The sequence below is a fragment of the Plectropomus leopardus genome, chromosome 11 (assembly GCF_026936395.1).
Source record: "Plectropomus leopardus strain MGB_pleo_1.0 chromosome 11, ASM2693639v1, whole genome shotgun sequence".
NCBI classification, from domain to species: domain Eukaryota; kingdom Metazoa; phylum Chordata; class Actinopteri; order Perciformes; family Serranidae; genus Plectropomus; species Plectropomus leopardus.
The window spans coordinates 16,090,016-16,112,569 of record NC_142186.1 but is presented as its reverse complement, the minus strand read 5'-3'; the positions used below and the strand labels follow the sequence as shown (position 1 = coordinate 16,112,569).

Here is a 22,554-nt window from a genome sequence, read left to right as displayed (position 1 = left end):
ATTTTATTTTTAATTATCTATTTATTTTACCATATACTGCTATAGCAAATGAAAAATAAATTAATATTTATTTATATGTAGTCTATGGTTAGAATCCCACCAGGGTCAATTTCTTTGGACAGCTTGCTGTGTAGACTACACATACAATAACATATAGACACATAAATAGATTAGTAACAAATAATAATAAAAATGTGCCAAGGAGTTCAGTGGAACAAATGAATCTATAACATAATATGCTCCAAAATTATGGAATACTCTTCCAAAAACTATACAAGAAGTGGGCCCTGTTCTTGTGGTCTCTGTACTTTTTACTTTGGCTTTTACTACAGCCTGTCTTTTGATTGTCTAATCTTATATTTGTGTTGCACTTTTAGTTGCATTCCATGTATAAAATTATGAAAGGTGCCCTATAAATAAAGTTTATTATTATTGTTATTATTATTATTATTATTATTATTATTATTATTATAAAGTTTGATTATCAATAAAACAAAGAAAAAAATAGTAGTTGGTGTAATATTGAGCCACTAAGATTAAAAGAGACACACGTTTTGTTTATACTATTAGCCCCAATATCAATTACTAATTTTCTAATCAAACATACTCTAAAACAGTTTAATAGGTTTTAACACTATTAAACCCCCGTGAAAGCCTTATTTTCTAGCTGATTCGAGCCAACTCAACGTACCTTTGTAAGGTTCGTTCGTTTTGTGTCACTGTAGTTGTGTTTTGGTCATAAGGCAAAATTAACTTTGCCATCTCTTTTGTTGAATCAGCAGCAATATTTGAGGAGTAATCTTGCGAATCTTGCTACCGTAGTTTTGGGGCTGCACGTTAAAAATGTAACCACTGCAGGCGCGCAAACCTTGCAGGCAGGAAATCCGCAAACGGTTTCTCAGACAACACACCGCGTCAGTGTTGATCGGGCGGCGCTGTGCTGTTAAACAAGCGGCCATTGTGTCTTTGACGGGTCGTCTTCCATCAGAGTGGATCAGTTCAGTTGGCTAGCGGAACAACAGCAGCAGCAGCGGCAGCAGCGGATGGTACAGATTCGGCTGCCAGCCTCAAACCGAGATTTGTTACTGCTCTCTGTGTTTATGTGAAACAAAGGTAAAGTAACCTTTTTTGTCAACGCCTACAGCTAGGTTAACTACAGCAGAATGAGTACACGAGCTAACGGATTGAAACGTTAATGTTAACTCAAGTAGCAAACGGCAACGTTGTGTTAGCTTTTAGCTAGCTTGTTAAACGGAAACGGATTTGTCATGGATTAGCTAAAATGGTTAACGGTGAAGAGCATCGTTGTACAATGAAATTGAAGCTATGGAAGTGAAATCATAAAGAATTTGTAATTTAAAGCAGACTTGACATAGATAGCCTTTGTTGTCGCATTTAGCTAGCATCTTAACATTCAAATGCAATGTAGCGATTAGTCACGTTTAGCTGATAGCTTGCCTTGAATGGTGAAGTGTTAGCAGTCAGTTCCTGTATGAATTAGCTAGTTAAGAGGATTAGTAACAACCAGTCTGCATCAGACTGGTTTCTGCCCATCAGCAACCATTACATTTGCTTGGCATACTTGATGTACAACTTCCTGTAGCCTCGTAGGGATAAATATGTTTGTGTAATACATTATGTAACGCTAAGACATGTGCTCATGTTGTTATTTTTGTTGCTGTCCAGAACAGTCTGTGGAGGTTGTTGAGGGGCAGATGAGTTTGATAGGTGAGCAGATCAGTCAGTGACTAGCAGCTGTTGACTCTAAGACTGTGGACGTCCAGTTCATGATATACAGTATGCAAGAAAGGAGCTTTTGTCCCTAGGACATCTCAGTCTGGTTCATCACAAAGCCCTAGTTACCAGCCCCTGTTTTTGTTTTCTCTAAACTCAGTCTTTAGAATAGTTTGTCAGATATTTTATGAAGAAACTGAGATGCAAATTTAACTAATCTTCATTTAGATATTCCAAGGATTTGGCCATTTTTTTCAGGTTGGTTATATGCTTTAATCCTTTGAAAAACTTGGCAACAAATTGGCTAGATTTCTTTCACAAATATGCAATGAGCATTTGCTTCACGCTGGGAAAATGGATTAACTATGTAACACCCAATAGATGTGATTTTATTTTCCCAAATCATTGATTATATGCTAAAGAAAAGATCACTCCCTAACTGTTCATAGTTTACTCCTTTTTATTTATTGATACTCTGCTCTGAAAAGACTACTATGGAATCTGTGACAGCTATGAATGTCTGATGTGTATTTACAGTGTATGTTTAATGCTAAATACCAAGAAAAAGTAAATTACAAAACACAAACATGCAATGAGCAATAACAGAAGACATGACCCCCCAAAAAACAACAACACATTTATAATAATTCTTAACATATTTTTAAATATGTAATTATGGTACAGTTTTCCCTAGCTTTTTTTTTTTCTTATATTGCTAGACATTTTCCCCAGCTGTTTTAAAATCAGTTTCTAAATCTACCAATTTCTTGCAAGTGGTGGAACATTTTGTACCAAGTTGCTCATTGCCTTTTTCCCCATGCTTGTGAAAGAAATCGCACCAATTTGCTAAAGGTTCAAAGGTTTAAATACAAGTACAAGAAAAGTGATGTCGCTCCAGGTTACAAAGGGTTAAAGCTACACCACCTTACAGTATCTTTCAATGTGTCTGTACAATGTGATAATGTATTTTTCCCCTCATCTCAATCAGGTGACGTTGTCCCGTATGGAATGACAACCTCACACCGATATATTGAATCCAAACCAGCGGGTAAGTTGACACTGCAGTCAACGTGCATACTGTGTGTCAATTCAGCATGTGTTGATGTACTCCCCTGATGCCATTGTCCTGTTTCACACATATACGTTAGCTCGGTTTGCTGACATGGAGTGGCAGACACCAGCTGTATCAGAGAAGTTCCAAAGCCGCTTTGGCCGCCGGCCTGGAACATCGGACAGCGGGGACACTGGTATTGGCACCTCGGCATCTGACAGCACAGAAGGTGATCAACTTTGCTTGTTCCTCCGTTGCCTGTTGTGTGAATTGTTCAATAGTTTTTTTGAAGTCTCTGTCATTGATGGAGCTCCAGTTTGAACTCTATACAGTCAGAGGTTGTTGATTCTTGTCAGCCTGCTCCTTACAAGCTATCTGTGTTCTGCAACCTGGTTGTTTATTAAGAAACTTCCATACTTTTATATCGGTGTTACGTTGAAAGTTGAATATGATGTAGTGAGAAACTTCACGTGGCCCTCAGACTCAACCACAACTTACTTTTGCTCAGGCTAGAAGAACTTTGTCTTCATGTTTGTGTTGGTGTTTCTTAGGCTATTTATAGAGTGATAAAATGCTCGTGATCCACTGTGGGTGCTTGGGAGATTTGCAGAGGTAGATTAAAGCTCTAGCCAAAAATGCCCCAAGGCTCTGCTGCGCTACTCTGGGGTTACGGTTAATTGGGAGGATGGGGTGTTGGGATGCCAGGACAGGGCAGCTAAATGGAAACTGAACCTTGCCATAGGTGTAAAATGACAAAATCAACATTTTTAATATATTTTTTGTTTGATATTATGTGATATTGATATTGATATTATTTGATATTATGAAAATATCCCACTGGAGAATATGTGAAATCTCACTGGAGATTTGGTGTGTGTGTGTGTGTGTGTGTGTGTGTGTGTGTGTGTGTGTGTGTGTGTGAACTATATTTATACTTGACTACACCAAGTGGAAATAATAACAGACACACAGTATCCATGTATTGAGTGACCAGCTTGGGACAACAGGAAACATTACAGTAATAATAGACTGAAAAAACATGAGAAGTGTATCAACACTGAAGGGTTTGAACTTCATAAAGCTGGTATTTATCACAAAGCTAGCAGTTGGAAACTGTTCTTAGCAACTGCAAACAGGTTAACAGAGTCCTTACATTTCTCAGGTAGTCATAAAGATACATTTAACACATTATTCCATTTGCTATATAATAAACATTGTTGTGGATCTTTAAAATCCTCCTGCATGTCAGTAGTGTCCATAATCACTCTGAATAGTTGTGTAACTGCAAATGTATATGTGACCATTATCTACATTATGATAATTACTTTTTTTATGGACACACTATGGACACTGATTTTGTGTTTCCCTTATTGATATTAGCAATTTCAAGTCCTCTGCACATCTCTTGTCAACTGTCCAGTCACCACATCTAAAATCACTAAACCTGAAAGAGTAGATGTAGAGAACAACTAGTAATGTAAGCAAACGCATATCTTCTCCATCTTCCAAATAACTGATAAGCCAAGTCTTGAGGTATCCAGTGTTATTTTACGACCATTCATTCAGCTTGTATGACAACATTCCTAGGAGGATTGAAGCTACATTCAAGCAAATTGTGGCTCAGCTTCTTTATTGAACTGTTAACATTTATCAGTTATTTAGTGTGTATCTTGTTTTCTAACCTTGTGCATGTGTGTGTTTTTGAATATGTTTCCTTTATAGTTGTTGTCTTAATTTAAGTGTAATGGAACTACTTCTTACAAACCTCGCTTGTTCAGTTACAACTGTTGAGCATGCTACTGGTGCTTGTACAGCTTTGTCCTGGCACTTGAGTCGACAGCCGTGCCTAGCAACATGACAATTAGCCCCAAATTTAGCCACAATAACGACCCGTTGTGGATAATACGGCGTAGCATACTCGGTGTGTAAATATAACAGCTTTAGACAACCATTTTTAAAAATAAGAAGTGAAAATTGGGTTTACAGCTGCAGGTACCTTTCATTATGTTTTCTGCTCTCCAAAGGCAGGAATGTCTGCTCAGCAAACATCTAGCAAATATTCTTCGTGCAAAGTAGTTTAGACTTGTTCTAGCCAGTCATGTTGAATCATTTGAGCCTGGAGGCTTGTTTTATATGTGAAGTTATACCTTCCTGAAAGCTTGATGTGCTTCCATAATATTCTTGCCTATTCACTAATAACTATTTTCCCCGTGTGCAAAAAAAGTTTCTAGTTTAATGAAGTTGTGGTATAACTGGGCAGGAAAAACATGTCCCATTCACACTTTGACTTTGAATGTACACATGTGTGATGTTACAGTGGGAGGAGGCAAGGTGCTTAAATAAGCGGCACCCACAGATCACTCTGTAACATGAGAGGTGCGCTATAAATACCCCTAACCTTTCCTGTGTACGCCTGTTTGTGTGTGTGTTTGCTCAGAGCTCGGTACAGGCTGGTTTGGCTGTTGAGGACAATACAGTTTTGGGCACCGGGCGTGCCTGCTGTGCCGCTGTCAGTCTTGGCTTCGTAGGTTGACTTGGTACACTCCAGAAATGGAAAGGACAGACTTTTGTATTGATTTAAAGCATTCTGCAGCCAAGCTCACCTCAGTTCAGCTGTAGAAAACATGCTACAGCTAATAACATGTTTGTTGCGCTGGAGTGATTACCAGGTTTCCAGACTTCAACAGGTCGCTCAGGTTTGTAATGCTGTTGAAATCAGAGTTATGTAACTCTGGATTGTGTTTAGGCTTGTGGAGATATCTGTAGCCTGGTTGTAGTGATCTTAGCCGTCTTCTTAAAGTTCTCTGTATGCATAGTGTGATGTCTGAGGTTTTCAAATGAAGATGGCTAACATTTTTGTGTGTGCTTAATGGAGTGGATGGGTGTGTACTCTGAGGGTGCTTCTCTTTGTATGTTGTTGAGGGAATAATCATAAGACTTTATGACTTCTTCTAGTCAGCAGTTCTGTTGTAACAGTGGATTATAATTGTGTTTACATGTACACTCAGCGACTTGACAACCAACAGCTTTATCTGTGCTATGCAACAACATATGTTTCTGTTAATCATGTAATACAGAGCTTTTATTCTGCGCATTGGTTTTAGTCTATTATAAGCCTATTCCCTGGGTTGAGTCAGTCAGAGCCAGTTAATTCTTTCAGTGGTGACACCTCATCATCAAAGTAGGCCACCCATAAACCCTGCTGCATCTACTTTACATCACTGACTGAAAATAGAGAAAATGGCCTGCAGTATTGCTCCAGATATTCTGCACCGATTTAACAAGGTTTACAGTGAGAGAATAACAGTTAATGCAATTTCCAATGACGCATTCTTCTTTTCCCTTTTTCAAGATTTCTGCAGTTCCAGCAGCAGCCCCCCTTTCCAGCCCATCCGCAGTCAGATCCCCATACCCACTGCACATGTCATGCCATCCACGGCCGGAGCCCCGGCCTCTAAGCCCAAGTCATGTGTCCAGGAGGACTCCTTGTCCTCTGAGGGTCACAGGTCTTCCTCTAGCTCCAGAACCCCAAGTGGCTCCACCTCGAAGTCTTCCTCTCTCTCCAAATCGGCATCTTCGCCCAACCTGGATGCTCAGGCTGGTGTGGGAGGCGATAATGTGGGGCCAAAGCCAGACTGCCTGAGCCGCTACCGCAGCCTTGTCAATGGACTGGACCACTCGCTCTTCCCCTCGGATCACACGCGGATGGATGAGGGCCAGAGGTTTGACACTCCTGCTGTGGAGCCCACGCTAAATCAGTCAGCCCTGTTGGGGGGGTTATGCCCTGATGTCAGACTCCGATTACAGGCGACCGGGATTAGAGACGCCCCAGACTGTGTGTCTGAGGCCTACAGAGGAGGCATGGAGCACAGCTATAAGGTTTTGCCTGAAGCTAGGCCCGGGGTTCCCGGCACGGCAGAAACCTCTAATCAGAGGGGCAGTCAGCCTGGTGCGGCCGGATCTGCTGGAGTTTATGCAAACCCTCTCAGCCTGCAGACACAGGCTCTGCTGAGGGAGCATGCAGGCTCCAAAGGTTATGAGCCATTGCGGCAGGACAGATGTGGTGAACTGTCCAGCTGGCAGCAACAACAGCAGCATAAGCAGCAACTGGAGAGTTTACGCCTGCAAGTGGAACAAATGCAGGTAAGCATTTATCCTAAAAATTCTACTATGTTAGAGGTGAAGAAACACATCAAACACACTTTAGAGTTTTTTCAGGATTCCGGCAGAGCCTTAAAAAGTCCTTAAAAAAAAAGGCATTTCATTTGGTAATCTAAAAATAGGCGTCAGTTGGTTTTAAAATGTCTTAAATCAATCTGTCAAAAGTCTAAAAATTGTTAAAAGGATTTTATTAATTGTTTTCTTCTCTGATGTTGCGTTGTAAACTCTCAATAATTGGCGATAAACAAGTTTAAAATTATTAACAGAATGCCTCTCACATTACCTTCAGATCGATAAGGATGGAGGAACCAACAACACATTTACCACATCCAATGAGATGACAAATTAAAACTTTTTTTTTTCAAGGAAAACCAAATGGATACTTTTATAATCATAAATATTTTCCATGTATTCAACTTTAGAAGGTTTTTATTTTTTTTTTTTTTTTTTTTTAGCATTTTAAGTAGATTATCCAACTTTTAAACTTGACCCAAAAAGTTTCAGTTTATTTTACAATAAACATTTGGACAAAATTGTTTCTAATCATCAGTAATTGATGTGGGTCCATGTGTTTTTTTTTTTTGGCTTAAATTTTGGTTATTGTGAAAAAGGTGTTAAATTGAATTTGTCCTTGGCTGAAGGAACCCTGTTGTTTTATTTGTTTCATAACTGTCACTGCTCTTTCGGATCATAGTTTAGAGGATAGAAGATCATGTCACTTACTCCCACAACATCACCTCTGTGGGCCAAAACAAACTTGTTTCTCTCTGAGGAAAACACCTTGTTGACGTAACAGCTATTAGAGTAGACATGTGGGGCAGTCGGGGGTTTGTGGACATTGAAATCTGGCCAGAAATGCAGCTCATGACACATATATAGGTCAACGTTGGGAAATAACGTTCCATTAAATAAAGCCTGAAGCCATACAGACGGCGTGTCCTATTTTATGGCAGGATTTGTCAAGTCAATCGGCCAAATCAAAATCACAAGCACTTCAGAGGGTTTCCTGGTTTCTGTGATTAGGTTCATAAAAAAGTTATACTGTATTACTTATTTGATAAAGAGAATTCTGTGCTGGACCAGGGCTTAACAGCTGGTTGCAGCTTCCCTTTTGCAGTCTGTAAAAAAGTGTTGAAATGCTTAAAAGCTTTTTGTTTTTTTGCACAACAGTGTTTTACCGTTTCAGCTGTGTTTAGAATTTTTTTGCCCAGATAGCAGATAATGATGAGAGTGCCACTCTGAACTGACCTCTTGTCCTTTGAGCTGACACATTAACAGACGATCACTTGCTTGAAAACAATTTTTAAAAAAACCTCATTTGAAATACTGGACAGATTATTCAGACACAACCCACAGGGGTTTTTGCTGTATGAAGACATTGTGGACCTTCTTGCAAGTTTTAGTCACGATCATCATTCAAACATTGTCTCACAGACTCAGTGATTGGCTTTTAAAGCTTTCAGAGGAGAGAATTTATTCATGGTGCTAAATGTATTCTTCAGTGCACCAGAATACAGCGACATTTGGCAGAGCTTCAGTGTGTGTTGGAAGAAAGACTTTAAATAGTCACTGAGGTGGAATTACATTCTCCTCTGAAGAGAGATCTGCACTTCTTGCTGCTCATCAAGAATTATAACTCTATTGTAATAGCTGTTGGAAATCGACCATGCTGTTTTTTACAAAGTGTGTGTTACTCTGTTGTCAGGTGACTCCCGTAAGAATCATTTCATTAGGTGTCAGGCTAAGCAAGGCTAGCAGTGATTCCTGAGCTGTTTGTATTATGTTTTGTCACTATTTTAGGAGTTGTGTGTCAACACCTGTATTGCATGCACTATAATCTATCTATACAGTGCTGAGATAAAGTGTCAGCAGTACACACAGTTTGTTACAGGGTAAGAAGGGTTTGTAAATCTTGTCTCATCACCATTGTATGTTTTCTCCACATGATGCAGCTCTAACTGTCACATGGTGTCTTTGTGTTCCAGTTGATGAGTGCTGGAGTAGGTCAGTACCCATCTCTGTACTCAACGCCCGTTCACTCAGAGTCTGGCAAGTGGGACGCTCTGGTCAAAGCCAGTGAGAGTCTGCTGAAGGAGAAGGAGCTCATCATTGAGAGGCAAGTGTTTCTGATCATATTACACCTCATGTGGGGACATTTGGAGGGGAGGGTGATGATGAAATTTGAAATGCTTTGTGATGCACTTCATTTAGACTTGATACTGTGGCATTGCATCATTTAGTCGGTTTAAAGGATTTAATACATGGGAGAGAAATTTAGTTCATATATGTGTCTTCTAACTCAAGGCACACACTGACCGCATTAGCAGTGTGTGAGCGTCGCCGAACCTGTTCATTTTTTCTTTCTGCGCTTGTGTTAACAAGTCAGAGCAGCCATACTGGCTGCATGAGCAGTGCTAGTCAGGCGTGTCACTGTCAGCTGCGGCACATATAGAGAAATGATGCATATCTTGCGGCGTTTTCAGCAAAAGTATACCGTGAAAATGGCGTTTTGATAATGATATTGAATCTATACCACCTTTTACTTCAGTTTAAAAGTCTCTCTCTGTCACAGAGATGAGGAAATACAGTGATGTGTTTTTTATTCTCCCGTTAAAAAGATAAAAACCCTTTGACAATGTTTCTGTCTGCAAATTCCCATCATTTGTTGACACAAGGCATTTTATTGTGAAATATTTGCATGACTGGGGCTGTTGACAATGCAGAAGCTTGTGCGTCTTTCTAAATTATATATTATATTAGTGGAAATACAGTACTCAAAGCAGCGGGCAGCCCCGCAGAAGTGCTGCCAGTGTGAACACCACGAAGCGTGAAACGACAGCCTCGCATTTTGGCGAGAGTGTTTTTCCACAATGATGCTGACTTTGTTTCTCTTGTGTTGACGCTGGTTGTACTCGGTCGTCATGCAGACAAAAGCAGCACATGTCCCAGTTGGAGCAGCGTCTGAGGGAAAGCGAGCTGCAAGTTCATGGAGCCCTCCTTGGTCGAGGAGCTTCTTACGGGGATATGTGTATGCTGCGGCTACAGGTTAGTAAAAAAACATGCACAAAAGAACAATTAGAGCCCTGCGTTGTATTATCATTATCCTTACGAATGTTTTACCCTCAAGAACCTTCATTAAAACTTTCATATCACATGGTGGCTTTACAGGAGGCTCAGAGGGAGAATGCGTTCCTAAGGGCGCAGTTTACCGAGCGCACTGACTGTGTTGCCCTGGAGAAAGCAGAGGCAGAGCGCAGACTCGGGGCCGTTGAGGCTGAGACACGGCGACTGACTGACAGCCTGAAGGAGACCTGTGAGAGACACGCAGAGGAGATGAAGAAACAGGAAGAGAGGGTTGGTGCTTGCTTAACACATCTTCCTTTGACAGGAAAAACATAAATGGCAGTGAAAAGTTCGAATCATAACATCCATGTTTACAAACTGTCTTATTTTTGTGGCATTAATTGGTTGAGAACTTTGAATTTCTTCCTTTTCATTTAAATTTCTGTAAGATTTTCACGTTAGTAATGAAAAGAAGTTGTTTAAATACTGTGAAATTTCATGCCACAACAGTACCAAACAACTGATTTTTGTTTAGAAAATATCTCTCTCCTCACTGGAGCTTAGATGCTATTGATAAAATCCCTGTTAGTACACAAATAGATGAATAGATGTTGTGTTTAACTGGACGCTTAACAAGTTCAGTTACCCATTTTCAAAGAGAAAGATGAAAGAAAGATGCTCGAGTGGCTTCCCGGAGGCCAACATGTGACTGTAGGAAGAGTTGGTTACATCTTGAGTGAGGGATGGGGTTCACACCTATTGCTTGTTACTTTTTGAGCATATTATCATACTTACCACATTTGCATGTTTGTGCAGATCCGCAGTCGAGACAAGCACATCAACAACCTGAAGAAGAAGTGTCAGAAGGAGGCGGAGCTTAAGAGGGAGAACCAGCAGCGTATTGAGACTCTGGAGCGCTATCTAGCTGACCTGCCCACCTTGGAAGACTACCAGAGCCAAAACAAGCAGGTCAGGACAGTTTCATCCGTTCTTACTGCGTCTGTTCCGAAATGCTCAGGTCAACGTGTGTAAATCTTTAAACCTGGACATGTGTTTGTTTTTTGTGCCAGCTTGTAGAGGCTGAACAGCAGGCGGCTCAGCTACAAGAGAAGGTACGAGAACTGGAGGTCTGTCTAGAGACAACGCGCTCCCAACTACGGGAAAAAGACGCACAGCTGGAAGATCAGAAACGCAGGGAGAGAGACCTGCTGACCACCATTACCGAGTATGAACACACATACACACACATATACACACACTCTGGCAACACTATGCCATCTTCTCTGTGGACATGTACGTTCAAACACTATTAACTCTACATAATGTGCACGTGTTTATTTTTGTCTCCGTCAGTATGCAGCAGCGGGTACAGCAGGGCCTTGAGGATGGAGCCAGGCTGCCCTCCCTGGATATGGAGAAGCTCATCGGAGAGAACAACGCTCTGCGAGAGGAGCAGCAGAGACACAAAAAGGTCTGTTATTTGTCTGTTTTGTGTGTTTTCTCTGTAAAAGCTCATTTGGGTACACCTTATACTTGAAATACTCCTTGGACATTAGGAAATTTGAATTGAAACAATTATTTGTTATATAGTATATGATTTTTTTTTTTTAACACCACTTAGCTCTGAGCAGAAATGGTTCATAATTGTTGGTTTTCTTTTACCATCAGGTTGTGTTGTTAATGCGTTAATTAGCTAATAAGCATCTTGATTCCGTCCTGGTTGTCTTACGGTTTCCTGTTTTTTCTAATGACAACAACAGACAGTTATTTTCTCCCAGGTTGGCGGAGAACGTACGTGCTGCTTGGCTGTAGTCTTTACGACTGTTCAAGTGCAAGCCGAGATACAGTCAACGTGAGGCGACACGGGTGTCGGCCTTCATCGCTGCTAGTTCTTAAATGTTTGTTTGGTGTGTCTCGGTTTTCAGGCAAAACATTATCACTAAATGCATCACTTGTACAGTTGTTGACTCTCACAAGATGAGCTGGAAAGTGTTCTTTTCTAGTTAATTCACATGGTCACATGTCCGCTCTTCCGTCGTCTGTTCAGAACTGTGTTGCAGCCCCGAGATACCAAGAGTGCAAGTGAACTGTTTTAAATTGATATCTTCCAAATAAGTCCACATAAACTGTTTTACTGTTGTTTGACCCCAAATGACTTCAGTTTGAAAAAGTTGATCAAGTTGAGCTTAGAGGAAGTTTGAAGTGTTTATTTCTCTGGAAGTGTGTTTCTGTAATAAAGTGTATAGCATTCATCACCTGTTAATTGGTTTTAAGTAATATTTGTCGGTCTGGTTTGTCTTGTTTTTTGAGTGTTGCCGCACTTTTTACGTCTTGTCTGCAATGTTAACCATGCTGCCAGAGCTAGGTCACAACCTGCCAGTCCTACACTACAGGGGAAAAGATTCATGTTTTTGATCTTAAAATTTAAATGAGAGGGAGTTGACTTTTGAATTGTGTTTCTCTTTGCAGGTCATTGAGAAGCAGCACCGGATGATGGAACAGCTTGGCTCCCAGATCCAGGTGTCTATCTCTTCACAATGTGTCTAAATAATTTGTATGGTTACTGTACATTTTATAGTCTCTCAACATGTGTGGGTTATTGTTTGTGTCTGCAGGCGTTGGAGGAGCAGATATCTCAGGAAGAGAGCACCTCTCAGGCTCTCAGAGAAGATGTTTTGGCCAAAGAGCAGAATGCTTTAGAGCTCCACACAGCCATGAAGGAGGTGAGACAGGCTAATAAAAAAAATCTGCTATCATATGCAAAAAACCTGTAAGTCCTTAATAAACCTGTTGACAAACTGCCCGACTGACTGACTGCTGTGTTTCAGCTGTCGGCACAGAACCAGGAGCTGATGGAGCAGAATCTGACCCTACAGGAGCAAATGAGTGATCCAGAGCAGAGGAGCACGAACCAGGCCTCCTCTGCCCTGCAGCCAGCCGGGGCTCGCCTCACACAGAGGCTCCATGTAGAGATCGCTTCCTGTCTCAGTGACCTGCGCTCCCTGTGCAGCATTCTCACCCAGAGAGCTCATGGACAAGACCCCAACCTCTCGCTGCTGCTCGGTCTCACATGTAAGCACTGCTTAAATTTTACGATATCAGTGTGAGAAATTGTTTCAGGAAATAGTGTTGTGAAATATTAAAGGGGACTTCTTTTGCTTTTCCATATTTTCTGTCATAATGGTACAATGTTAGATGTTCATGTTGAACGTGGCCAAAAGTTTCAAATAGTGAGGTAAACGTATGTAACACCCGAGCAAAAACCTTTCATACCTTTCTCAATACTTTTTTTTTTTTTTTTTACTTTTGAGACAAGCTGATGTCAGCTTGTGATGGATTTGTTTATATGATCATCTGCTCCAGACACACTACTGTTTACAATACATGCTACATGTAGCTACATGCTAATGTCAGGGAAACTATAATCTTGGTTCCTGATAGTTTTTTACATTTCTTAATCGATTTTTCGATCACATTCCTGCTGAAACATGTTTGATTGTGAATAATTTGGTTTAGAAGCTTTTATTGGTCGTTTTTAACAGGAGAAAGTGCTGCTCAACTCCGTAACAGTCGTGCAGTGACGTTGCAGAGACATCAAAAGCGTGGATGTTGAAGACTTGAATTTTCTTCAGAAGTAGGGCTTAAAGACAAGAGCACTAAAACAGAACAGGCAGAGAATAAATACAGGTTTTTCCAGCACAGACTATATCAGGAGAATAAAATGTTGTTTTTTTTTTAATATTAAAGCATGTGAACATGTTCTAGGAGAAACCCAAAATACTAGAAAAATAACTGAAAATGAGCTTGATGAATGAATGAGACTTGTGTTTTGTGTTTTCAGCTCCCCCACCAGTGACAGAGCAGGACGAGGACTGGATGAGTCCAGAGGTGCTGCAGAAGAAGCTGGTTGAAGCTCAACAGCTCCGTCGAGATGTCGAGGAACTACGCAATGTAATTCTGGACCGGTATGCGCAGGACATGGGAGAAAACTGCATCACCCAATAACATTGCCCCACTTCACGTCTGAGGCGTCTAAAATGAGCTTGTCTTTCATGACAAGTTACTGAATGTCAGAAAGAGGACTGGATTTTAATTTACTTAAAATGAGGACAGAGGAAAGCCCAAATGGTTTAGCTTCTTCGTCTCCAGACTGACTGTACGTCGATTCTCAAGCCTGCCTGTAGCTCAGAACCCTCCCTCCCCCCCGGTGAGTTCATCTATTTCAGTCCAAGGGCTAACGAAAAAATAACTTACCTCTAATACTTGATCCTTAAGCATTGTGAGTGTGTTTTTTTTTTTTTTTTATTGAGGATGACATGAAAACTGTCAGTTACCAAACAGTCTTATACTTTTTTGTTCCACTCTAGTGGATAACTATTTGTGTAGAAGTCCCTCAAATATAATTTATTTAAATCTTGATTTCCCTCTCGAGGGGAATTAACCAAGATGTGGTTGACAATCAACTGAAAATATCTTAACCTGTGCTTTTTAACTGAATTCACAAGGACGTGTTACTAACATGCCATTATTTAAAATGGTGAACACTGTAACATAAGACTCTGCTGTGAGGTATAAGACTTGATACTGAAGGGTTTAATACCAAATCAGCTTTTCACACCAACAGGCCTACAACAGTTTTACTACCAAAGAAACTCTGGTCGAAGCAGTTGTGCAAGTCTGTGAATGTTTGTGAGCGCTTCTCTCTGCTGCAGGCCTCGTTCTGAATGAACACCAACATGTGCCTTTCTGTCACATTTGCAGCCACAAATGCTAATTCATTTTTAGACCAACCACAAAGGGCTGTTTGCAGCTGACTCTTCCAATATGACCTTTCTCTCAGCGTATCAACCAGTAGGATAGTCAATACATTCCCTGACTCTGAATGTAGCAGATAATATTTGGGCCTCATCACAGAGCTTGTGGCGGCTCCCTACACTGTTTTTGTTCGTGGTAGATATAAGAAGAGTTAAACTCTTCAGTCTGGGTGACGTTTGTAGACTCTGCTCTAATTTTAGTTTACTGTACATTTCAGGTTGGTAATGGCTGACTCGCATTCGACAGAGTGGTTTGATAAATGTATGACTGAGAAACAGTATTAATCTTCAGTATTATTTATTTTGTATTGTTTGCATTGACAACTCAGTGTGAAAGCCTCCTAATGTGTTGCTGTAATAATGTGCTAATGTGTTTAAGCAAAATTTCATAAAGGTCCCATGAAGTGGCTTTAAGATTGCAATTTTCTCTTGTGGTTTGACGTGTCGCGTATTAGATAAGATGTGATGGGATATGATTGGAGAGTTTAAAGCTGTGTAGCCGTCACTGAGCATCCTTCACCTTCATGTCATGTTTTAATGTGGTGATGATGATGATGATGATGATGGGAGGGGTTGGCTGGATCACCCTGAAATCACCATTCACACTGTACTGGATGGAGTTTTGTATTAGGTGCAGGATAAGCCATTTAAAAAAACTTGACACTTTAGAGGAAGAGAAAGGGATTTTAATATAAATATATGCAACAATGACTCTTTTTGTCAAAAAACAAACAAAACGGCACACCCAGGAACACACAAGCCATTTTTGTTTTCATTTCATGGGACCTTTAAAAACTCTAGCACAAGATTTATCTTTGGAAAGTCAGGCTCCGCATGCCTTAACATCTCAAATGTTTTGCAAAAGGGAAAAAGATGTTTATATTTTCATACTTTGGTCCTTGTTTGTATTTGCATATTTTAGAAATAAAGATTTTCAACATCTTGTTTTGTTTCAAGTTGTTTTGAATTTTGTTTTGATTTCTTTTTGGTTTATAATTAAAGATATACTGTGCAAGATTTTCCTACAAAGCCTTGTCCCCCTCAGTCATCACATATGACCTGCTAGTTTTTGCTGTGATTTTTCTGCAGAGACTGGTGTATTTTCTTATTTTGCTGTGTTCAGGACGTTCCTGGGTACAGTGTGCAGATGAGATCAGGACTGGATAAAAAAAAGTGACTTAGGTGCCGGACCATGTGAAGGGTGCATCCAAGAGGAAGCTACAAAAGTCACACAGTAAAAAAAAAACAAAAAACCCCCAAAAATCTCGTAAATATAGTAAAGTGAAACATCAAGTGGAAAACACTGGGGTTGGCTTTCACTTTTGCTGCCCATACTGTTTACAAACAGTATTTGATACTTCCTGGATAGTGTACCTTTATATTATACAGTATTTTCATCCCGTCTGTGCAGAAAACAGAAGTACCAGTTTTCTATAGACCAGTTCATTGCTATTCTGTTGCTAGGGCAACAGTTTTGGACCCTGCTTACTTACTGTCAGCTACGCAAGGAAACTAAACTTTTTTAGTTTTCTTGCAGGTACCAAGGAATCAACACCTTGAATACGTTCCTCATCAGCTATTTCAGCAAGTATGTTGTCAAGTGAAATTGTCTATAGAATCAGTGCAGCTGATTTTGTGTAGACTGTGAATCTCATTAAGTGGATTGGGTATCAGCCTCATTGATCCTGATAAAGTATTTTTCTTTTGTCAGGATTACAAGATACAGTATATTGTTTCCACTATCAGTTAAATGATTGATTCACGGTGGATCAATAACTCAGTTTTCAGAAGCACAGCTTTCTCTGTCCTCGTGTTTTGCAACATAAAATGATCCCAGCAGTCAGAGTGCTGGTATTGTTCATGCTGGTTCACTGTCATGATTTAAAGGTCCAGTGTGAAGGATTTCTATCTATTGGCAGAAGTTGAATAGAATATCCATAACTATGTTTTCTATAGTTAATAATTACCTGAAAATAATCAGAGTTGTGTTTTTGTTACCTCAGAATGAGCTGTTTATCTCAACATATGAAGTGAGACCTCCTCCCTGGAGTCCACTATGTTGTTTCTGCAGAACAGACAAACTGTCTCTAGGTAGAGCCATTCGTGTTTTAGCGTCGGACACCGTAGTTCTCCTACACACTTGGCAAACAGGATACTCACTGCAAAAAGCCACTAAATCCTACACACTGGACCTAACTGGGACTCTAAAAAGGAGCAGAGCCATCGTTAATGTAATCAGTAACACCTGCGCTTTTCCTGGCCGATAAATGACCCCTACAGGTTTATGTTATTGACTTCAGTCAGTGAATGAGAGTGCTGCTTTTTTCGCAGAAGCAGAGCAGCGTTAGTGGTCAGTCCACATGACTGTAGCGTCCGGTGGTCATCATCATAGCAGCACTGCGGGTAAGCACTGATGATGTCATAACCAGGGACACTGCGCCCTCTGTAATGCAAATATTGAAAGCCATCAGTCACATGTTGTAAAGACAAAAGGATACTTGGTCCATGCAGGAGGACGTTGGTCTCACCTGTGTTTGTCCAGATGCTGCCGCAGGAGGCCGATTGTTTCAGAGAAGCACATTTTCAGTATGTAAGTATTGTTGCCGTCTTCTGACTTCACCTTAAGCGTGATGACATCACTGGAGCTGGACGTCTGCAGTCTAGTGACAGTAAACAATCAGACAGTCATTACGTGGACTATTACCCGGCTGCAGTTTAAAAGCATAAAATTCAAATCACACTTGATGTTATAATATATAATAATTTCTCAGACCGGTCTGAGACGCCTTTAGGAGGTCACAGATCACAATCTAACAAGTGCTAGCCATCCACGGTGACCTGCCCTATTTTTCAGACCAGTGCATACAGTAATCTCCACAATCTTGACAATCAGCCACTGCGGCCAAATTCAATCAGCCTTTACATCATGTAGTGTGTTTTTGGATCTAGTAATTCCTTTAACCCCACAAAACCTGTTTGTCCTGTAATTTCTACACGATTGTAGAGATAAATAAGGATTTGAACGCTGTTTTAAAAATATGCCAGAACTATGCATCCTTTTATAGTTTACCCAAAAATTCATCCTGACCTACTTTGTTCCTTTAGAAATGACCCTTTATCAGTTTATGTGACAAAATGGTGTATCATGATTGGTTGTATGCAAAACAATAATGGATGAGAATTTTTTTAATACCTCTCTTTGCTGGTTTGCAGTGCTGGCGTCTCTACCAGGATCACTGAGCTGCTGCTTTGGGCGTCAGATGAACCCTGATGAGAGTAATCACTAAATATTGAGCATACTGAGGTAAGTGTACATTCTGCACAAGCACAGACAGCAGCGGCGTGTCTCGGGAGCGGCCTCCAACGCCAACCCTGGAATCTGATTGGTCATTATGATTGGCTTTCTGCCCACTCACAACTGTTAATGTGTAAACTGAATTTTTGTTTAAAGATGCTATTAATTTTTAAACCCGAGAGGCAGTAATGTGCCAGAGAAGTGTCTAGTCTGCTGAAAAGCCTCAGAGGGGGAATAAGATCTGTTTTGATTTGGAGTTATTTTACATTTGTGTGGTGTCACTCTGTTGTGTTGTGACTGGTAGGTCTATTTATCTTTAAAACTACACTATAAACAGGAATGTAAGACACCGCAATGGTAGTAATAAAAGTCGGTATGGGTAGTGGAGACAGAAATGGTAAATTAAAGCCATGCTGATTAGGGGTCAACCGACATTGCTTTTTCAGGGCCAATACAGATATTTTGAACCGTTTTGCATTTAATGATAATCTGTTAACCCCTAATGCTGCTGCATGTGCCCACAGCAGCACTCATACTTCACGGCACCCCTGCATAAGTGCATAAGTCAGTGCCCCACTTGGGCCACCATGGTTAAAAAAAAAAAGAAAAAAAAAAGTACATGCGATTGACAGACAGGCAAGAAAGTGAATTCATGATCTGCTAAACACACAAGACCTATGAGTACAAACGCTTTTGGTAACGAGGTGGATCCTCTGCTGCTCACCTGCAGGGCAGCTTTCACTGAGTCCCTGATATCGATCACACGACCAGCCTTCACCACCACCTTTGGTAACCTGTTCAGGAACTGATCCATGCTCAACTTCTTGCCTGTGACCAGAAAAAAACATGACAATAAAGATGAAGAATTCAGACTTTTAGGGAGTGTCTGTGTGATGTTTGCAGATCAGACCAGGTAACTGAGAGCTGACGGCATTCGACGGTTCATTTTTCTCCCCACGAACAGCTTGTCCTTCACCAGGAAATTTATTCCACGGTGCAGTATAGATAAAATCCTCATCTCGCTTGTCATGAACCTGTACAAAAAAAAAATCTGAAGAAGTAACAAAGTCGCACATTTACACATTTGCTTGCAGACAAATAGAAACAAACCTCAAAAGGCACACCATCTGGAAATCTGTCCTGGAGCTCAGACGGAAAATACCCATCCATCAGATCTCTCATGCACCGCTGCGAAAACCAGAGCAAGAGCATTTGAACCACCAAAGAATATCAAGTATGGTAATATTTTCAGTACAACTTTGTTTAGTAGGCTAACCTGGGTGCTGTGCTCCTCATAGGAGCGGAAAGGACCTTCAAACATGACGATGCCGTTGCCGTAGAGACTCAGTTGAATAGGATCCTTTTTTGCCAGCTGTGCGCCCGTGGATGTTGACTGCACAAAACTCTCTCCGTCTCCAGCCAGGATGTTTAACTCCTTGATCCTCCGCAGCACGAGGTCAAAGTTCATGTGGAAGTTTGAGACCACAGAGGAGTCTGCAAAGACGTCCAACATGTTAGGAAAATTTAGGTAGAAGACACAGCGATAATCCGTGTGAGGTAAATGTTTAGGATGGAAACTACCTGGCTGCCAGAGGCCTCTTGCTGGCTGCGCGCTTTCAGCTGAGTCACTGCTCTCATCGTCTCCCACCCAGATCAAACCGTAGTCATTCAGAAAACGCTGCACGATAGAGATCAGCAGAATTTAATTTGTTATCATCGTAAAATGAAGATGTTAACCCTTTGAAACCTGGATTAATATAGTCTTTTTTGTGCTGTGTTCAGACCCATTTCACAAGCTATTTACACTTTCAAAACCTGAGCAAATTGGTTTCTTTTTTTTTTTTGGGAAAAATGGCAGTGATCCACCTGGTGAAAAATTCCCCACAACTTTAATTTAAAAAAAAAAATCAAGCAAATGACCTTAAAATTAGTTTTAAAACAGGTATGGGAGGGGTATTAGAATTTTTTCGTCTGAAAAATTATATTTTTAATTATTCAAATTTTGTATATTCAAAATTATGTTAGAAAAATTAAATATTCTGCATCTTTAGGTACATTTTTAAGGTAATTTCTTTTTACTTTTCTTTTAATTTTTTTTTTTTTTTACATATAATAGTTTTTTTTTCTATTTCCTTACTATTTTTGGGCCATATCTGGTTGAAGATGTGTTTTGCCTTCTCCACGTCTTTGAAAGAAGTCAAACCCACTTGATCAGGTTTCAAAGGCTCAATAAAATGTTATATTTAATCAACTTACCTCCATTTCACACACTTGACTTTGTAGCTTTTGACACCTTCTTTCAAGGTCATCTCGACTCAGATCATGCGCGTTCTCTAAATCCACCACTGGGAAGGTAAGATGCAGCCACAATCAAAAACTTCATGCAGAAATTCAGCATAAATGAAACTCATGTCTGCAGCTGGTACCTGATTCTTTCTGGGGCTTTTGATTTTTCTCCAAAAATGAAATCCTTTCATCCTTTAAGAAGAAATGTAATTTTAACATGGTTGAAAACTGTATTGTATTTTGGTATTCATGTTGAGGCGGTGTGTGTTTTCACCTTGCTCTTGATCTCCTGTGCTTGGGTCTTCACTTTTTTTTCCAGCAGACACACACGCTGCAGCGCTGCGGTCATCAGCTCAAAGTCGCTTGGTGCAGCACCTGAATATTAGGGTCTTAGAATACGTAAAACCATCCTTTGCACTCCTAAAATATATATGTTTTATATAGTAATCTCAAAGTTGCCATGTATTCAGCAATACATACAAGAAAATACTTGGTTTAGGAATTAAAAAAAAAACCTTTGTATTAACATATACCTTTCTTTACTGGGGATTTAGACTTTGAAATTGAGCTGGAGGCAACGTTGGCCGGAGCGTGAGAGTTTGAGGGAGAATTTAGATCAGAGCATTCATCATCAGCTGCTGAGGATGACTGAACTTCTAAAAAAAACAAAAGACAGAAAAAACATAAACAAAAAATAAGCAAATAAAGTCAGTCAAAAAGCAGTTTACAGCATGGGTTTGACTTAACATACAAAATACATGAAGGACTTATAAAATATTATGCTTTGTTAGAGATTAAATCATCCAACTGTACAATAACAAGCCAAAAATATAATTACAAGGGTAAGCTGGGTAATTGTGATTGACATTTCTCCCCATTTTCTGAATTTTTACAAACCAAATAATAAATAGCTGACTTACCCCATGGAAAAAAATAATTAGTTGCAGCTCTATATGAAATAGTTTTTAAAAAATGTTTTAACTTTTTTTTTTTTTTTTTTTAAAGCTCCACCTTCACCCTTTGAAACCTGGAGCAACATATCTTTTCCTTTGCTGCCTGCAGACTTCTTTCACAAGTATTTAACCTTTGAACCCTGAGCAAATTGGTGGGATTTCTTTCTAAAACATGAGGAAATGGCAATAAGCGACCTGGTAAGAGATGTTCCCCTACTTGTGAGAAATTAGTAGGTTAGGAAAATTATTTTTAAAAGCTTGGGAAAATGCCAAAAAAAAAGCCTGGAAAGAAATATATTCATAAGTCATAATAACATATTTAGAGTTATGTTAACTTTACTACTTTACTTATTGGCCTACATTTGATGCTGATGATACTTACATACTTTTACTCTGAATATTTCCTCCACCACTGAGTGCTGTTTCAGTGACCTGTCAATGCAGTGTTTTGCCTTTATGTTTAGCATAAGATTTAAAAACATACCTTTTAACAGATTCTTCCTGAAAGGCACCTTTTGTTTCCCCCTGCAGGTCAAACACAGTTTCACATGGGTCTTGTGCATTAAAGGTTCACACTATAGTTCACCAGTGTTGCATTTAACCCACCATTGCTCATTCAGAGGGCCCTGCAGCGGAGTGCGCCTCGTTTTCTTCAGCATCGACAAAGGTGAGCTCATTTTACCTGAGACAGAAAAGTCTGAAGCCCAAATATCCCAAAATGGAGTGTCTTCACGAGAGGTTTCTGCGCTTTTTTCAGTTTGTTTGGAGTCCGTTGCTAATAGCAACGCAGAGCATGTAGCTGGAATGAGGTGAGACTTGTTTTTTCTGATTGATCCGCAGGAGGTCGCTGTTACTCAGTCTGTCTTTCTGTCTGTCTGTCAAATCAACTCAATAGGCTTTGCTGGCAGGACATTTGACATGAATTGTCAATGCACAATTACAATTAAAGTACACACTAAAAGTAACAGATCACATGAATAACGATATCATCAAAATAGAATAAAATAGGCAATTAAACTCGAAAATAATATTTATATATCTATGCATATATCTACGTATCTCTATACATCTCCCCCATCTCTCTCTCCATATATATATATGTGCGTGTGTGTGTTTATACGTTTTTTTAATGGGAAAAAATAAGACAAGGTCAGGTTCAGGTGACTTTATTTATACCCGTAGGGTAGATTTGTTTTT

At 40.0% G+C, this 22,554-nt stretch overlaps 2 protein-coding genes and 1 long non-coding RNA gene across 5 annotated transcripts; 2 read left to right on the top strand and 1 right to left on the bottom strand.

Annotated features, from left to right (window-relative positions):
* Positions 1-959: 959 nt before the first annotated feature.
* On the top strand, positions 960-15,768 carry cep85 (centrosomal protein 85). 2 transcript variants are annotated; one of them, XM_042490462.2, is made up of 14 exons: positions 960-1,113; positions 2,723-2,782; positions 2,883-3,014; positions 6,138-6,928; positions 8,932-9,062; positions 9,874-9,991; positions 10,115-10,300; positions 10,826-10,978; positions 11,080-11,234; positions 11,363-11,480; positions 12,479-12,529; positions 12,625-12,732; positions 12,838-13,081; positions 13,851-15,768. In XM_042490462.2, exons 2-14 carry the CDS (start codon positions 2,743-2,745, stop codon positions 14,012-14,014), a joined length of 2,391 nt encoding a protein of 796 aa, XP_042346396.1. In that variant the 5' UTR covers positions 960-1,113; positions 2,723-2,742; the 3' UTR covers positions 14,015-15,768. The 2 variants fall into 2 exon arrangements, with proteins under 2 accessions (XP_042346396.1, XP_042346397.1); XM_042490463.2 differs by lacking the exons at positions 960-1,113; positions 2,723-2,782; positions 2,883-3,014 and adding an exon at positions 5,222-5,481.
* Positions 15,769-15,882: 114 nt separating this feature from the next.
* On the bottom strand, positions 15,883-22,551 carry ubxn11 (UBX domain protein 11). Of its 2 annotated transcripts, none has more exons than XM_088084068.1 (14): positions 21,964-22,551; positions 21,842-21,882; positions 20,938-21,060; positions 20,679-20,779; positions 20,545-20,596; positions 20,375-20,463; positions 19,700-19,796; positions 19,395-19,612; positions 19,229-19,306; positions 19,029-19,152; positions 18,843-18,946; positions 18,017-18,090; positions 17,352-17,483; positions 15,883-17,266 (listed from the first exon to the last, which is right to left on the bottom strand). In XM_088084068.1, the coding sequence occupies exons 1-14, from the start codon at positions 22,032-22,034 to the stop codon at positions 17,098-17,100; spliced, it is 1,473 nt and encodes a 490-aa protein (XP_087940194.1). In that variant the 5' UTR covers positions 22,035-22,551; the 3' UTR covers positions 15,883-17,097. The 2 variants fall into 2 exon arrangements, with proteins under 2 accessions (XP_087940194.1, XP_042345063.2); XM_042489129.2 differs by having other exon boundaries at positions 20,375-20,451.
* Positions 17,098-18,991, top strand: LOC121945106 (uncharacterized). The gene is made up of 4 exons (XR_006105942.2): positions 17,098-17,226; positions 17,335-17,413; positions 18,037-18,127; positions 18,849-18,991. It is a non-coding gene; the product is annotated as an uncharacterized LOC121945106 (long non-coding RNA).
* Positions 22,552-22,554: the final 3 nt, after the last annotated feature.

Bases quoted from the DNA above. Each gene is read 5' to 3' on its own strand.
- ubxn11 (XM_088084068.1), bottom strand. From the start codon at position 22,034: ATGAGCTCACCTTTGTCGATGCTGAAGAAAACGAGGCGCACTCCGCTG. The intron at 19,153-19,228 runs GTTTGTTTCTAT...TTTTTTGTACAG, and splicing joins CAGATGGTGTGCCTTTTGAG to GTTCATGACAAGCGAGATGA. The intron at 18,091-18,842 runs GTGAGCAGCAGA...TACTCTCATCAG, and splicing joins CAGTGAAAGCTGCCCTGCAG to GGTTCATCTGACGCCCAAAG.
- cep85 (XM_042490462.2), top strand. From the start codon at position 2,743: ATGACAACCTCACACCGATATATTGAATCCAAACCAGCGG. The intron at 2,783-2,882 runs GTAAGTTGACAC...CATATACGTTAG, and splicing joins TATTGAATCCAAACCAGCGG to CTCGGTTTGCTGACATGGAG. The intron at 6,929-8,931 runs GTAAGCATTTAT...TTTGTGTTCCAG, and splicing joins TGCAAGTGGAACAAATGCAG to TTGATGAGTGCTGGAGTAGG.